Genomic DNA, 15,673 nt, shown 5'->3' with positions numbered 1-15,673 from the left:
TCACCATGACAGTATCACACAGAATAGATTCACTGCCCTAAAAATCTCCCCAAACCCCTGGCAACCACTACCTTTTCCAGAATGTCATACAGTTAGAATCATACAGTACACAGCCTTTTCATATTGGCTTCTTTCACTTAGCAATATGCATTTAAAGTTCTTCCCTTTTCTGTGTATATGTGCGTGCGTGGCTTGATAGCTCATTTCTTTTTATTGCTGAATAATATTCCATTGTATGTATGTAGTAAGTGGTTTTTTTTTTTTTTTTTTTTTTAAAGAAGGGATAGATTTGAGCTGAGGGGAAAGAATCATATAATGGTATAAGTTTCAGATATTAAGAAACAGAGAATACAGGATTGACTGAAGTTCCTGAAGAAGTAGAAAGGCATGGAATTGGAATATATGAAGAGATTAGAATTGAAAGAAAAAGTTATACCTTTTTTTGAGACTGAAGGAAAGGAGGTAAAGGTGGGTTCTGATATTTGTACAGAAAAGGGTACTTAGCTGATAGTTTGGATTTTTCTCAGCAAACTAGAAAACAATATCATCTACTGCACACTGGGGAGAAGGGAGTGGGATGTGGTAGAAGGCCCAAGAGTGGTGAATTTTGGAATAGGTAATATGGAAAATTAAGAATTAAGCTCACCATAAATAGATTAAAAAATTATCCAAGTGGCACTGGAAGCCCAGAAGAGTTTGGAGTCTCTGAATTTGTAATGGCTTGCGATCCCCAGAAAGTGCTTGGCACTCTGAGATTAGAAACAGAGAATGGTAGATGGCTTGGTTAATTCAAGGTTGAGATATGTTGGGCGATCAGAGAGGGGAAAAAAAAGGGAGAACTAGTAAGGTATTGAAGATGCTTATGATCTTGGGTACAGATGGGGGGCAAGATAGGACAGGAAGTAAAGTCACAAGGGATTGATAGAGAAAAAGGAGAACAGAGAGTTTGTAAATCTTCCTTTGATAAGAAAGCAGGTATACTAGGAATCAAGTAATCAAGAGAACTGGAAAAATAAGGTTTGTGATCAGAGATCATGACAAAGGAGTTTACAATTTCAGAGTAGTACACTTCTGGATGGTGACATGATAACATAGAAATGGATGATATAGATTTTTTTGAGTCCAAAAAGTCATTTGGAAGATATATTATTTTAGACATCTGAAAGCATCTATGTTGCTAGATCATCCGTAAATAAGCCAATACCACCCAACATGATAGCAGGGATTGGGGAGAGAGGGGAAATATGAGCTAAGGTTTCAAGGTCCTCAGTGAATGAAGTGGAGAAGCCAGAAGATTTGTAAATGTCAATGACAAGAAGAAAAAGGAATATAGCTAGAAGTCATAAGCATCACAGGAAGAAAGATTATATGAGGGAGAAAAAGTAATAGTTTAAAAGTGGCACAGGATGGGCTTCCCTGGTGGCACAGTGGTTAAGAATCTGCCTGCCAATGCAGGGGACACGGGTTCAAGCCCTGGTCCGGGAAGATCCCACATGCCGCGGAGCAACTAAGCCCGTGCACCACAACTACTGACCCTGTGCTCTAGAGCCCGTGAGCCACAACTACTGAGCCCATGTGCCACAATTACTGAAGCCTGTGGTCCTAGAACCCGTGCTCTGCAACAAGAGAAGCTACCACAATGAGAAGCCCATGCACTGCAACAAAGAGTAGCCCCCGCTCGCTGCAACTAGAGAAAGCCCATGCGCAGCAATGAAGCCCCAAGGCAGCCAAAAAAAAAAAAAAAAAAGAAAAGTGGCACAGGATAATGAGGACAATACCTTTGGACTTTTGGTATGCGGAGTACGAGAGATGGAGGAAAAGGGATATCCTCTGGGAAAGTCATCTTTCAATCAAGGTAGAGAGAAGAAAGCATTTTTATGAAAAGATAAGGCTGTGGGTGTTTGCTTACAAGAGAACAAAGATTCCAGGGATCCAGAGGAAAATGTGTTATGGTCAATCAGTAGCAAAAGGAGAAGGAAGAGAAAGGTAACTCCAAGGTAACAATTTACTCCCTAGAAGCTATAACTTTGTTTATATTGCCAAGGTCATTAGCAGAGTCCCTGGAAGAGGATTTAAGGCAAATACTGATTTTATTTCCCATTTCCAATCTCTCTGGATGGATAAGGGTGAGGCACTAGTTGGGAGCTGGAGTTACCTGTTTAGTACGTAAGTCAAATGGCTAAAGGTTTGGAATTGGTTCTAGTAGGAAAGCGATATGGTGAGTAGTATCCTGAATGTAATGGAAGAAGCCCTATGAAGGGAAGCTTAAAATCAAACCCATAAACAAAAGTTGAGATCCAATACTGGAAAAAACAGTAAAATTGGACCAGCCAGAGACAGGAAGAATGAAAAGGAAAATACTCTTACAACTGTGTGGACTATTGAGTATGTCATAAATCCTGAAGCTATAAAGGAAAAAGACTGATAGAATTAATTACATAAATTAAAAACTTCTAAACAAAAAACTTTAAACAAAAGCCAAAAGACAAAAATGGAAAAAAATAATTGTAACATATGTGCCAGACGAAGGAAAAGTTGGTATTTTTACTATATAAGGAGCCCCTTGAAATAAGAAAAAAAGGACAAAGAATTTGAACAGGCAATTCACAAAAGAAGTATAAATGGGCAATAAAGTGATTGGGAAGAGGAAGGAAAATAAGCACATAAAATGATTTAATCTGATTAGTAATCAAAGAAAGGTAAATTAAATGAGATATGATTTTCACAATTAAATTTCTAAAGATTGAAATATTAATACCCAGTACGGACAAGGATACAGTATGGGAAAAGAGGAATTCTCATATTTTTTGGTGGGATTATAAATTGATGCAGTCTATCCAGAGAGCAGTATGGCACTATTAAGTGCATTAAAAATCTAGCCACCCTTTGACCAACTAATTTTACTTTCAGGAATTTATTCTAAGGAAATAATTTTCAGAAGAGGAGACAAAAATGTATGTACCTGGATGCTTATCATAATGCTATTTATAATAGCAAAAGACAACAGAATAAAAATAGGGGATTGGCTAAATCAATTAAGATACATCAATGTAATTGGCTATGACAGCCTTTCAAAATGATGATGTAGTCCTAAATATACTGACATGGAAGGAGGGCCACAATATAGTGTCAAGTGAATAAAAGGAGGCTGAAAATATCATGCATGCTACCATCCATCCATCCATCCTTCCTTCCTACATACCTACTTACCTACTAGACCTAGGTGTATATGTGTGTATATATACATATGAAAAACATCTGAAAGGATAAATATTCCCAGATTTTACATTGGTTATCTACATGGGACTGAATGATTTTAATTTTCTTCTTCATACATTTCTATATTGTTTGAATTTTTTTTTATCATGAGCACAGATTATTTTTTAAATAGAAAAAGCCAATAAAGCTGTTTTCATTTTTAATTAATTAATTTGTGTTTAAAAGAAATTTTAATAGCACTATTCAGAAAACAAATAATATTCATAAGTAGAACTAGAATTTATTCTCAAGTAATGTAATGTCTTCCGAAAAAGTATCTTAAACCACTATTCATTTGCTCTCCTAGATCATTTTTATGAGCTCAAGGATTCATCCCTTTGCTGGTTTCTTCAGACATTCCTTACTTTAAAAAAATTTATATATTATTTATATATAATCACCTTCTTATAATAAGCTATTTTCATTTTAAAATACAAACCCAAATACCCTCAAATAAACAGAGTCCATTTATATAATACTTTCTGATATTATGGGGCCAATAACAGCTGTAATATTTCAGGGGCTAAGGGAATCCCAATCTGTGTTAAAGATGCTGCTGTGCGGTGCAGTCTTACTCAGGTCCCACATGCATTTCACAGGGCGCGGTAATCACTCACCTCCGAGACTTCTACCCTCTGTCCATTCTTGTCATAGACAACACCTGTTGGTAAGTAAATAGAATACACATTTGGCAAGGGTTTTAAAGAAGGGTTTACATTTTTTTATTGTGGTAAAATATGTATAACATAAAATTTTTCATTTTAACCATTGTTAGTGAACAATTCAGTGGCATTAATATCATTCACAATGTTGTACAATCATCACCATTATATATTTCCTAAACTTTTTCAGCATCCTAAACAAAAACTCTTTACTCTTCCCTATTCCCAGCCCCTGGTAACCTCTAATCTGCTTTCTGTCTCTATGAATTTGCCTATTCTAGATATTTCATATAAGTAGAATGATACAATATTTCCTATTGTGTCTGGTGTATTTCACTTAGCATAATGTTTTCAAGAACCATCCATGTTGTAGCATGTGTCAGAACTTCATTATTTTTTATGTCTGAGTATTCCATTACATGGATATATCACAGTTAGTTTACCCATTCATCTGTTGATGGACACATGGGTTGTTTCTACCTTTGGGCTATGGTGAATAATGCTGCAATGAACACTGGCATACATCTATCTGTTTGAATATCTGTTTTCTTTTTTTTTTTTTTGCTATATACCTTGGAATAGAATTATTGGGTCATGTGGTAATTTAAAGGAGGATTTTTAAAAGCTTATTTCTTCTGATTCTATCATCCTAGACTTGCAGTTGAGCTCCTCGAATCCCCTCAGGCCACCTAGCTCTCAATGCCCTATGAGCTCCTTTCCTCAAGCCGATGGTAAGAATAATGCTGCTTGGGGTGCAATTCTTCTCCTTAAGTGTGAGTGAGTTGAGGCTGGAGGCTAGTCATTTATGAGAGACTTCGTACCTCCAGAAGGCTTTCAATCAGAAAAGTTACCTAGAGGATATGTGAAAGTAGTGCTGGAATGTTTAGGATTCTTGGCCAGTAGACAGCATAGACAGAATGGGGGTGGAAGACAGTCTGATGCCAAGTGTAGAAACACCCATGACCCTTTTCAACCTTATCCTTACCCTTACCCAGTATATGGTCAGGTCATACAATGAGTAAGAAAATTAAGATCCTCACCCAAATCAACCATCCAAAAATAAGCTTTCAGAGTTTATACGTGTGAAAAGTTGTTTGGCAGGAGTAATAGAAAATATTAGAGTGCTCTAGCTTTTTTTTAATTTTTAACTTTAATTTTTTTATTTTTAAAATTTAACTTAAAAATTTTTTAATTCAGGTGAAATTCATATAACATACAAGTAACCATTTTAAAGTGTACAATACAGGGGCATTTAGTGCATTCACAATGTTTTGCAACTATCACATCTTCCTAGTTTCAAAGCTTTTTCATAATCCCAGATAAACACCCCATGTGGTCTATCTTTTTAGATGTGATTGCCTTCCTTAGCTAGTTAGTGCAGTGGGCATGAATGTTCACACATATAAGGACTTAACACTATCACAAAAACAAGCTTATGCCTAAGGCAGGAAATAAATGAATAACTGGGCATGGGAGACACATCAAACTCTGAATACCCTTTGATGGCTTCTTTCTAGAGTGTTTATTGGTCTGAGGGGGAATCAGGAGAATAGCAGCTTCAGAAATATGCTGGTTGCACCATCTGATTTAATGTGAGAGTAACTAACATTCCCCAGACATTGGGAATTCCTTGAGGATGGAGATTAATTCTTATACATCTTCATATTTTCAACATCCAACACAATGGATTGCATCTAAAAGGTGCTAAATAAATGCTTTTGGTTAGAACTGAATGGGCTAGGTGAGCTTTGCTTAGTGAACAGGGCAGGTTGTGAGAATAAGAAGTAAATGTGAATTTAGAGGCATATAGATTTAGAGATAGATCATTCTTGAGAACAATCTGCAAAGTAATATTTCCCCAAGACTCAGGGAAAGCAGAAAAATATGCATACCATAGAATTTCCCATTAATAGAACACTTGTTGAAAATCATGATATTCTGAGTCAGGGTCCCTGTTTTGTCGGAGAACACGTATTTGACCTGGCCGAGCTCCTCGTTAAGGGTGGTGGTACAAGCCCGTGCTGGTGTGTTCTTTAGTTCATAAAACATCCTCCGATCCCAGTTGATATAGAAACTGTTGCCCAATCTTATTATCTCAACACTAAGGAGAAAGCAAGAAAAGAAGGGTCCTGAGTCAAAGCAGGGCAAGCAAATTCATCATCCTGGTTTCCTTCCTACCAGTCCGGTGGTAGAAATGAAAACCAGAATATCTTCCTTGGGAACCTACAATCTTGAAGGACCCTTCGTACAAGCCAACCCATTGTAATTCTGACTTTGACCATTATCACTCAAGGCTTTACTTGATTACCAGACATACTGATTAACTTTGCTGAGGCATACTCCCTTTACAGCCTTTCTTCCAAAAGTTTTGAAATTCTGCAATAATGCAAGGCCTGCCAGAGTTAAGAGCTAATTTATAAAACGTAGCCTACGCTTAATCAGAGTTATTGCTGCCGTCATGTAAACTCATTGGTGGGGAAGAGAGAGAAACTTCAGACTTGAAATAGCACTTTGTTTCAGAAGGGAAAGATCTGTGAGACTCAGAAACAGCTTATAGGAGCTGACCCTCTGATAAATTTCTAGGCAGATCCAGCCTGCCTGTGCGGTAGCTTTTCCCTAGAATAGCCTCCTCTTCATTTTTTTTTTTTGCGGTACGCGGCCCTCTCACTGTTGTGGCCTCTCCCGTTGCGGAGCATAGGCTCCAGACGCGCAGGCTCAGCGGCCATGGCTCACAGGCGCAGCCGCTCCGCAGCATGTGGGATCCTCCCAGACTGGGGCACGAACCCGTGTTCCCCACATCGGCAGGCGGACTCTCAACCGCTGCGCCACCAGGGAAGCCCTCCTCTTCATGTTATCCGAGTTTTCCCAGTTGTGTTTTTCACATTCCACTTCTGTTCCAAATAACATGCATATAGATTCTTTATGGTTAACAAGCATCTTCATTTTAAAACAGTGAAGACTTTTAAACGGCTTCCTTCCTATCATCATTCATATTTAGTTTGTGGTAGTTTAGACTGCTTCATTAGTAATCCCTGTCTGAGACAACTGCATTGAGCAACATGGATTTTTTGTTTGAGGTGAGGGAAGAGGTGCTCAGGCCCACATTATTGACTTTATTAGTCCTCATGTGTTGAGTCTTGACCTCTCCCTTCCTTCACCATACCAGTCACCATAGCAATCTCTCTAAACCCAGACATTTAATGATATTATTTCTTTCCTTAGAAAGATCTCTGCTGCTTTTAGGATAAAACCCAAACTCCTTGGCCTGGCATTCAAGGCTCTCCTGAATCTAATCCTAAATTACCATCCAATACCTTAGTCTAGGCTACTCACTGTTCTACGACCAGATCAAGCTTTTAAAAACCTCCAAACCTTTGTACATACTGGTCTTTCTGCTTGTAATATTCTTTTCCTATTTTCTGCTTGGTAAATTCTACTCTTTTCTCAAATATCAGTTTGATTATTACTTTTTTGTGTAAATCCTAAGCCTCTACAGGCAGAACCAACCTATTCCTTTTCTAGGCTCCCATAGCATTCACATATACATTTCTATTACATCATTCTTCATATTGTACCTTAATTATTTACTTAAGTATCTGTTTCCATGTCTATGTTGTAAGTTTATCTAGAGGAAGTGTTGTCTTATTATTCATGTTTCTTTCTCTGGCACCTAATATAGTGCTTGGCACATAGTAGGTGTTCAATATTTATTAAATTAGTAAGATAATTTAGTTATATTGGGTGCTTTTGGGGTTGGGATGCCACAGTGCAGGATTTAGGAAACTTGAAAAGAAGGATGCAAAAAATGTGTTTGTGTGTGTGTATGTGAAAGGGAATGTTGAAAATAGAAAAAGGAGATCAGAGTACAGTAAAGACTTATTTTACCTATATTTCAAATTTTTGTTCAAGGTGCTCATGAAAAGGGGAAGGAAACATCCTTCATCTTCTCCAACTTTTAGGAACCAGAACTTAAGTCACAATTACACCTATCTACCATTTGCCACATTGTTTCTGTGGGAAAACTCATTCTGAGTTCTGAATTAACTGATTTACAAATGAATGGAATCTGTCTCACTGATAAACTAGGGGTTGCCTAGATTGTGCTTTAGCATCACCAAATTTGTGTGCATTTTTTTCTAATTATTTCATGTGTTTGTTTTTCTTAGTCATGTACATTATAAACTATTTGAGGGTTGGGATAATTTTCTTTTGTATAACCCACATAGTATCTAGGATGGTATTCTGAATATAGAAAACATTTATGCAGTCTCTAGATATGTCTCAGAGTGTTTTGTGCACCAGGCACTGTGCAAAGTAAAGGGTTAAAGAGCACAGAATCTATGCTTTCTGAAAGTTCACAGTCTAGTTGGGGAATTAAGTAGGAAGTATGAAGTCAGCTTGTCCCTCAGTGGTCAAAGAAGCCTACCTGACGTAGAGGGAAATAGGCACCACGGTGTTGAGAATAATGAAGTAGGACCAGAATATAAGGATGGCAGAGACAGCTGATGAAGAGACATATTCTTTCCACGGCAGAAAATCCTGGAAGTAGTAGCCTTTCTTGTTTTCCCAAATGCAATGACCAACTGCTAGGACAAAACACATGCTGCCTAAAAACAGAAAAATCTAGAAATCAAAAGAAGAATTAAGTTAACATTTCATCCAAGACGTGCTGCTTCAGTTCTACCATTTGGAGCCTATCTCTCAACAAAGCTTCTCGCTTTTCTTGGAGGGCAGGGGTGCCCTGAGGCTCACAGTCTCTAGGCAGTAGTACACAGGACAGAGAAGAAAGCCCAGCAGGAGCCATCCTTGGGATTTTGACAGGAGATAATAGTAACTAAAATATATTAAATATTAATTAAGTGCCAATAACTGTGCCAAGTACTCTACCTGTATTATTTAATTTAATATTTATAATACCCTTCGTTTAATAACAGACAAGAAACTTGATATTAAGAATGGAAAAGTATTTTGCCTAAAGTCATTTGGCTACTAACTAGGATAGACAGGTCTTGAACTAGTTCCAGAACCCAATCTCTTAATTACTCCATTACTGAAGTGAGGTTCTGCTTTAAAAAAAATCTAAAATGTGTGGCATTGGCTTAGCAGCTGGGGGTGGGTGGGTGGTAAGGAAATGGATATAAAAGGCTGACAATATGGCAATCATGTTTACAGTAAAAAATATGGTAAAACTGGAAGACAGACCATGTGCCTACTGAGGCTAGAGCTCTAAGGGAAATAGTTAGAATTAGAATATTAGTGTGTGTTGGCTGACTTTAACAAAAGAGTTGAAATAGGGGAATAACTGGCCAATTTTAAGCAGAAATGAAAAGGAATAGTGTGAAATCTGGGTCATCAAAGGACTGGAAAAGCCTATTACTTTTAGATACCAAAGAGGAAAAAAGAGACAAGATTGAAATCTTAAGCAAACAAGGCCCAATAATTCTTTTCAGCTGAATAAAATGAATCAGCCTGGAGGCAATGTTCAGTTTAAAGATGGCACCTTTTTACCAAACCAAGATTATTGTTCTAGATAACCTCAACTTTCTTGTCATTAGGTTGAGAGAAAAGGGCATGGAGGGGAAAGGATGCAAAGAAAGAAGACAGATTTGAGAACTATGTTTAGAAAAGAACTTTGGGGAGGAGGGGATAATAATCCTGAACTCATTTTACAAAGCCAGCATTACTCTGGTACCAAAGCCAGAGAAGGACACTATAAGAAAAGAAAACTACAGGCCAATACCCCTGATGAATACAAAATTTCTCAATAGCAAACCAAATTCAACAGCATATTAAAAGGGTCACACACCATAATCAAGTAGGATTTAGACATTAATGAAAGAAACTGAAGAAGACAAGTAAATGGAAAGATATCTTATACTCATGGATTGGAAGAGATAAGCAATGTTAAAATGTCTATACTACCCATGCTATCTATAAAGTCAATGCAATCCCTATCAAGATTTCAATGGCATTTTTTATAGAAATAGAAAAAAAATCCTAAAACTTGAAAGATCTCAAACAGCCAAAGCAGTCTTGAGAAAGAAGCAAGGTGGGTGCATCTCATTTCCTGATTTCAAACTATATTACAAAGCTATAGTAATCAAAACAGTATGGTACTGGTATAAAAACAGACATATAGACCAATGCAACCGAAGTGTGAGCCCAGAAATAAACCCATGCATATATGGTCAACTAATATTTGACAAGGGAGGCAAATGGTTTTGGGAAAACTTGATATTCACATGCAAAATAATGAAACTGGACCCCTATCTTATACCACTCACAAAAATTAACTTGATATGGGGCTTCCCTGGTGGCGCAGCGGTTGAGAGTCCGCCTGCCAATGCAGGGGACACGGGTTTGTGCCCTGGTCTGGGAAGATCCCACATGCCATGGAGTGGCTGGGCCTGTGAACCATGGCCGCTGAGCCTGCACGTCCAGAGCCTGTGCTCCGCAACGGAAAAAAAAAAAAAAAAAAAAAAAAAAAAATTAACTTGATATGAATTAAAGACTTAAGTGTAAAACCTGAAATCATAAAACTCCTAGAAGAAAACATAGAAACATAGAGAAAAAGTTCCTTGACAGCCGTCTTGGCAATGACTTTATAGATATGACACCCAAAGCACAAGCAACAAAAGCACAAATAAACAAGTGGGATTACATCAAACTAAAAAGCTTTTGTACGGCAGAAGAAACAATCAACGAGATAGAAAGGCAATCAGTGGAACGGGAGAAGATATTTGCAAACCACATATCTGATAAGGAGTTAATATCCAAAATATATAAGGAAATAACTCAATAGCAAAAAAAAAAAATTCAATTAAAAAATGGGAAAAGGTCTTGAACAGACATTTTTCCAAGGAAGATATTCAAATGGCCAATAAGTACATGAAAAGATACTCAACATCACTAATCATCATGTGATACTCTTGGTGGGAATGTAAATTGGTACAGCTACTTTGGAAAACAACATGGAGGTTCCTCAGAAAATTAAAAATAGAACTACTATATAATCCCCTTCTGGATATATGTCCAAAGGAAATTAAATGACTCTCTTAAAGAGATATCTCCACCCCCATGTTCACTGCAGCATTATTTACAATAGCCAAGACAGGGAAATAACCTAAGTGTCTATCAACAGATGAATGGATAAAGAAAATGTGACACACACACACACACACACACACACACACACACACACTACAATGGAACATTATTCAGCCATGAAAAGAAGGAAATCCTGTCATTTGAGACAAATGCCCAACTCTCCAAAAAACTGCCAAATGCTTTCCAAAGTGGCTGTACAATTTTACATTCCACCAGTGTCATATGCCCACATACCTGTAGAGAAGACACGTATGATGTTATTGTGAACAACTTCTAAGTCTACTCAGGGGTCTTCAAACCTGTGCCCTTTATCACAAGGTGTGAATTGCTCAAAGCAACCCAACCCCAGTGCTAGAAAATTTTAGGTCTCATCTTTGAGTCACTGATAGAAAGTCTTTGGAGACAAGAGTATGAAGGCAGGAGGAGAAGATCTAACTGGGACCATTCTCAGAAAATGAGATTTAAAAATCCTTATTATGAAAAATTTCAAACACATATTAATGTATATAAATACTATAATGAACCCCTATGTGCCCATCACTCAGCTTCACCAATTATCAATTCGTGGCCAGTTATATTTTATTCCAAACCTCCTCTTCCCCTGTCCACCCTTTTATTTTAAGCAAACGTCTCACATTATATAATTTTATTTGCAAACAGTTTAATATATCTCTTTAAAGGATCTTATTTAAACACATAATCACAATACCTTTATCACTTAAAAAGTTAATAATAAATCCTTAATATCATTCAGTATTTGAGATCTGAGGGTTGAATAAGGGATGGAGGAGAACAAAACAGGAGGATCAAGATAAAAAAGAATAAAATCTGCTTTCATTCCTAGCCTAATGCAGATTCATACAGAGTAGTTCCGCTCTTTGTGATGAAGGTTTCTTCGGGGCCATAAAACCCTTCTTAATCTTACTCCTCCCTCCTTATGCTTCTCTTTAATGGGTCATGTGAAAGCATGGCTTATCCTCATGGTTCAGATTAAACTTCAGTGATGAGTTCTACTGGCTGTGCTTCCCTTTTGGACAGTCTATGTGGCCAATATTAAATCTGAGACCATATTCTTCTACCTGCCACTTCTCCAGGCCTGACTCCATCAGCTCTAGTGGGAAAAAGTGGGGAAGGTAAAATGATTATAATAAACTATTATTATTTATTTATAAATATAAATTTATTTATAATCTATTTGTTTATTATAAATTATTAGAATAAATAATTTGATACCCTCTGAAGCTGTGGGAGAAAATAACTGAGTGAACTTCAACACCCTTTCTGCTTCATACCTCTTGCCTGGATAATTGAGAATTACCCATCAGTCATTTCCAGTGCTGTGCCATCCCTCCATTGTTAGACTGAGTCCTCCAGAACCAGATCTTTCTGTTTAGATGTTTTTTTAAATTTAATTAATTAATTAATTAATTTTTGGCTGTGTTGGGTCTTCTGCGGTACGTGGGCCTCTCACTGCTGTGGCCTCTCCCGTTGCGGAGTACAGGCTCCGGACGCGCAGGCCCAGCGGCCATGGCTCACAGGCCCAGCCGCTCCGCGGCATGCGGGATCCTCCCGGACCGGGGCACGAACCCGCGTTCCCTGCATCGGCAGGCGGACTCCCAACCACCGCGCCACCAAGGAAGCCCCTGCGTTGGGTCTTTGTTGCTGCCTGCAGGCTTTCTCTAGTTGCGGCGAGCTGGGGCTACTCTTTGTTGCGGTGCGTGGGCTTCTCATTGCGGTGGCTTCTCTCGTTGTGGAGCATGGGCTCTAGGTGCGCAGGCTTCGGTAGTTGTGGTGCACGGGCTTAGTTGCTCCGCGGCATGTGGGATCCTCCCGGACCAGGGCTCGAACCCGTGTCCCCTGCATTGGCAGGCGGATTCTTAACCACTGCACCACCAGGGAAGTCCCTTTCTGTTCAGGCTGCGCCAGCAGAAAGGAAGTCGGCTTTATCGGACCAAGACCCTGAGAGCAGGGCCTCTTCCCCTTCAGAGAGGCCTGCAGGGGCAGGACACAGTCTGCTCTTTCCTCATTCCTAGAGCTTTTCCTGCCATCCTGAGGCTTTCTAAACCCTTGCAGATGTTCTCTTTCTTAAGAAACATTTATGTCGTGATGGAGTTTATTGGTACTTAGCCTAAAGCTTCACTTTGCTTCCTTTCTATGGGAAGAAAGAAACAAGAAATTGGTTTTTGCTTCAAACCCCAGATGTTACTTGTTTATTACAAGAGCCAGTCAGACCCAAGAAGACCTGTGTGCAAAGAGTGGTTCCAGTAAAGGCTGAAAGAGATGCTCAGTTTTGTCAAGAACTAAGGCCATTGCTGGTCACAGTGGAGCTCCCAGGCGTCACAGGCAGTCTGCAAAAAGAGAGTACTCCTTGGTCCTTTGGCCCTTCACCTCTGTGCTTTTCATTGTGCCTTACCCAAGAAGTATATCCTGGATTTCTGGCATCATTCAAATTTCAAGCACTGTGCCCCACAAATACGTCCTACTTAAGAGACTAGGGTTCACAAAGCATTGTCATTGTGAGCTCTGGGGAGATCTGGGGAGGTGGAAAGGACCAAACTCCAGCTCCCCTGTGGGCTTATCAGGAAGGAGTTTTACTAAACATGCTTCCTGTGTCTGTCAGATTTTCCCCTAAGAACCATTTCCAAAAATGGGAAAAAATGAAGTGTTTAAATCAGGAAGGATTTCTGCTTCAGCTTTGAGAAATGACAATGCATTATACCTAACTACACTGACAATGTCTTGGCAAAAATACCACATAAACAAAACTGCTGAGCTGTTAAGAACATAGCTAATTCAAGAACATTTCTTCATTTAATAACCATTCAAAAGATATTTCCTGAGAACCATTTTGTGCAAGGCACTCCCAAGAATATAGAGATGAATATGGCATAATTTCTACCTTAGAGGCTCATAATTTGGTAGCTCAGGTATTCATTCACTTTTTTCACTAACTCAACACATAATAGTAACTTATTTTTTTTCACTAACTCAACACACATAACTCAACAACATAATAATGAGGCTCCTATTATGTGTCAAACATAATTCTAGGGGCTGGGATACAGTGGTGATAAAAGACAATGCCTTAACTCTCAGAGAGTTTGTAATCCTGTGGAGATATGAGGAAAACAGATAATGTTAAGAAAAGGAAAAATACAAATTAACTAGTGCTAAATGCTGTGAGGAAAATAAAACAAGTTAATACAATAAAAAAGGTCTTAATGGAGGTGGCCACTTCAGATAGGGTGGCAGAGAAGGCTTCTCTGAAAAGGTGACACTGAATACTGAAAAAGAAGCAAGCCAGCAAGGGTAAAGGTCCCATGATAGGAACAAGTTTGCTCTCTCACTTGATTTGTACTTTACTTGGGTATAGATTTCTAGGTCAAAGTAATTTTCACTAAGAACTTTGAAGGTATGACCCTATTGGTATCTAGGGCCCAGTAGTGTTGGTGAGAAATCTGATGCCAATCTAATTCTCATTTTTTGTTGGTATCTTATTCTTATCCCTATGAAAAAGTTAAGGGACTTCTATACACCATTGGCGTTCTAGAATTTCATGATGTTTAATGGATGCTTTAAATCTGAAATTCATATCCTTCTTCAATTCTAGGAAATATTCTTCTATTATTTCTTTGACAATATTGCCCCCTCCATTTTCTCTTTCTGATACTCCTGGGAGATCGTGTGGGGGCTCTTGGTTTGGTCCTCCATTAAAAAAATGTATTTATCTCTTTGACTTTTGGTTTTATGGTCTAGTAGTATTCTTTGACTCTTTATTTCAGCCCTTCTATTGGCTTTTTAATTTCAGTAATTTTTACTTTCCAAAATTCTTTTTGTTATTCTTAGATTGCCTTTTTTATTCTTTCATTAAAAAAAAAAAAATTTAGGGAATTCCCTGGCGGTCCAGTGGTTAAGACTCTGTGCTTTTACTGCTGAGGGCCTAGAGTGGATCCCTGGTTGGGCAACTAAGATCCCACAAGCTGTGGCGTGGCCCCCCCACAAAAAATTTTAGCCTATTCTTATTTTATTTGTGCAATTGCTTCTTCTAAGAATACTAGGAAAATTCTTTTGAAAGTTCTTTTCTTTTCTCTTCCCTGAATTATAATCTGTTTTTTCCAGAGTCAGTTATTCTATTTGTTCATCCTCATCCTCCTCTTTTGTGCTCCTGGTTTCCTTCCAGTTCACTTAAAAACAGGAGTAAAAGAGTTTCATCATTATAGGTTGGTTTTATTTCCTTAGGTTAATTTTGTTTCTCGAGCAGACCACTCCCCTGGATGGGAAGATGGAACCACGAGTTCTGTGTAGGTAGGCAGAATGTGTTCTTTCACTGGTTTTACCCTAGAGTACACGAGGAGCTTGCCGGCAAACTTGAGTCCCCCAAATTTAAAATAAAGTGGGTTTTACTCTGAAGTGATGACAGCCACATTAGAAGCCCTACCCCTCTGCAGATAGATTGTTAAATTTCTTCGGAAAGCAGTTCTCTTGTTTGAGACTAGAGGTCAGATACATTTGTTACTGCTATATGTATGCCTATAGGGGTGGTAGGATGGTACAGAGGGCCAGGTGTTGTCCATGTTGTTTCATGGGCAGTTTTAAAATTAATTATCCTGATTATTACCCCCACATCCTACTCCTGCTCTCAATTC

The 15,673-nt window shown here is 38.4% G+C and overlaps 1 protein-coding gene across 1 annotated transcript in view; it reads right to left on the bottom strand.

Moving 5' to 3' along the window:
• LOC103075836 (probable phospholipid-transporting ATPase FetA) overlaps positions 1-15,673 on the bottom strand; it is a 112,991-nt gene that overhangs the window by 21,782 nt on the left and 75,536 nt on the right. The window contains exons 12-14 of the mRNA XM_007456019.1: positions 8,347-8,543; positions 5,813-6,021; positions 3,876-3,919 (exon numbers count right to left, since the gene is read on the bottom strand). Of these exons, the coding sequence (XP_007456081.1) occupies positions 3,876-3,919; positions 5,813-6,021; positions 8,347-8,543 (450 nt within the window). The remainder of the gene's footprint in view (positions 1-3,875; positions 3,920-5,812; positions 6,022-8,346; positions 8,544-15,673) is intronic.

The sequence above is a fragment of the Lipotes vexillifer genome, unplaced genomic scaffold, assembly GCF_000442215.2.
Source record: "Lipotes vexillifer unplaced genomic scaffold, Lipotes_vexillifer_v1.1 scaffold920, whole genome shotgun sequence".
Lineage (NCBI taxonomy): Eukaryota > Metazoa > Chordata > Mammalia > Artiodactyla > Lipotidae > Lipotes > Lipotes vexillifer.
This window is presented reverse-complemented; position numbering and strand designations above follow the sequence as displayed.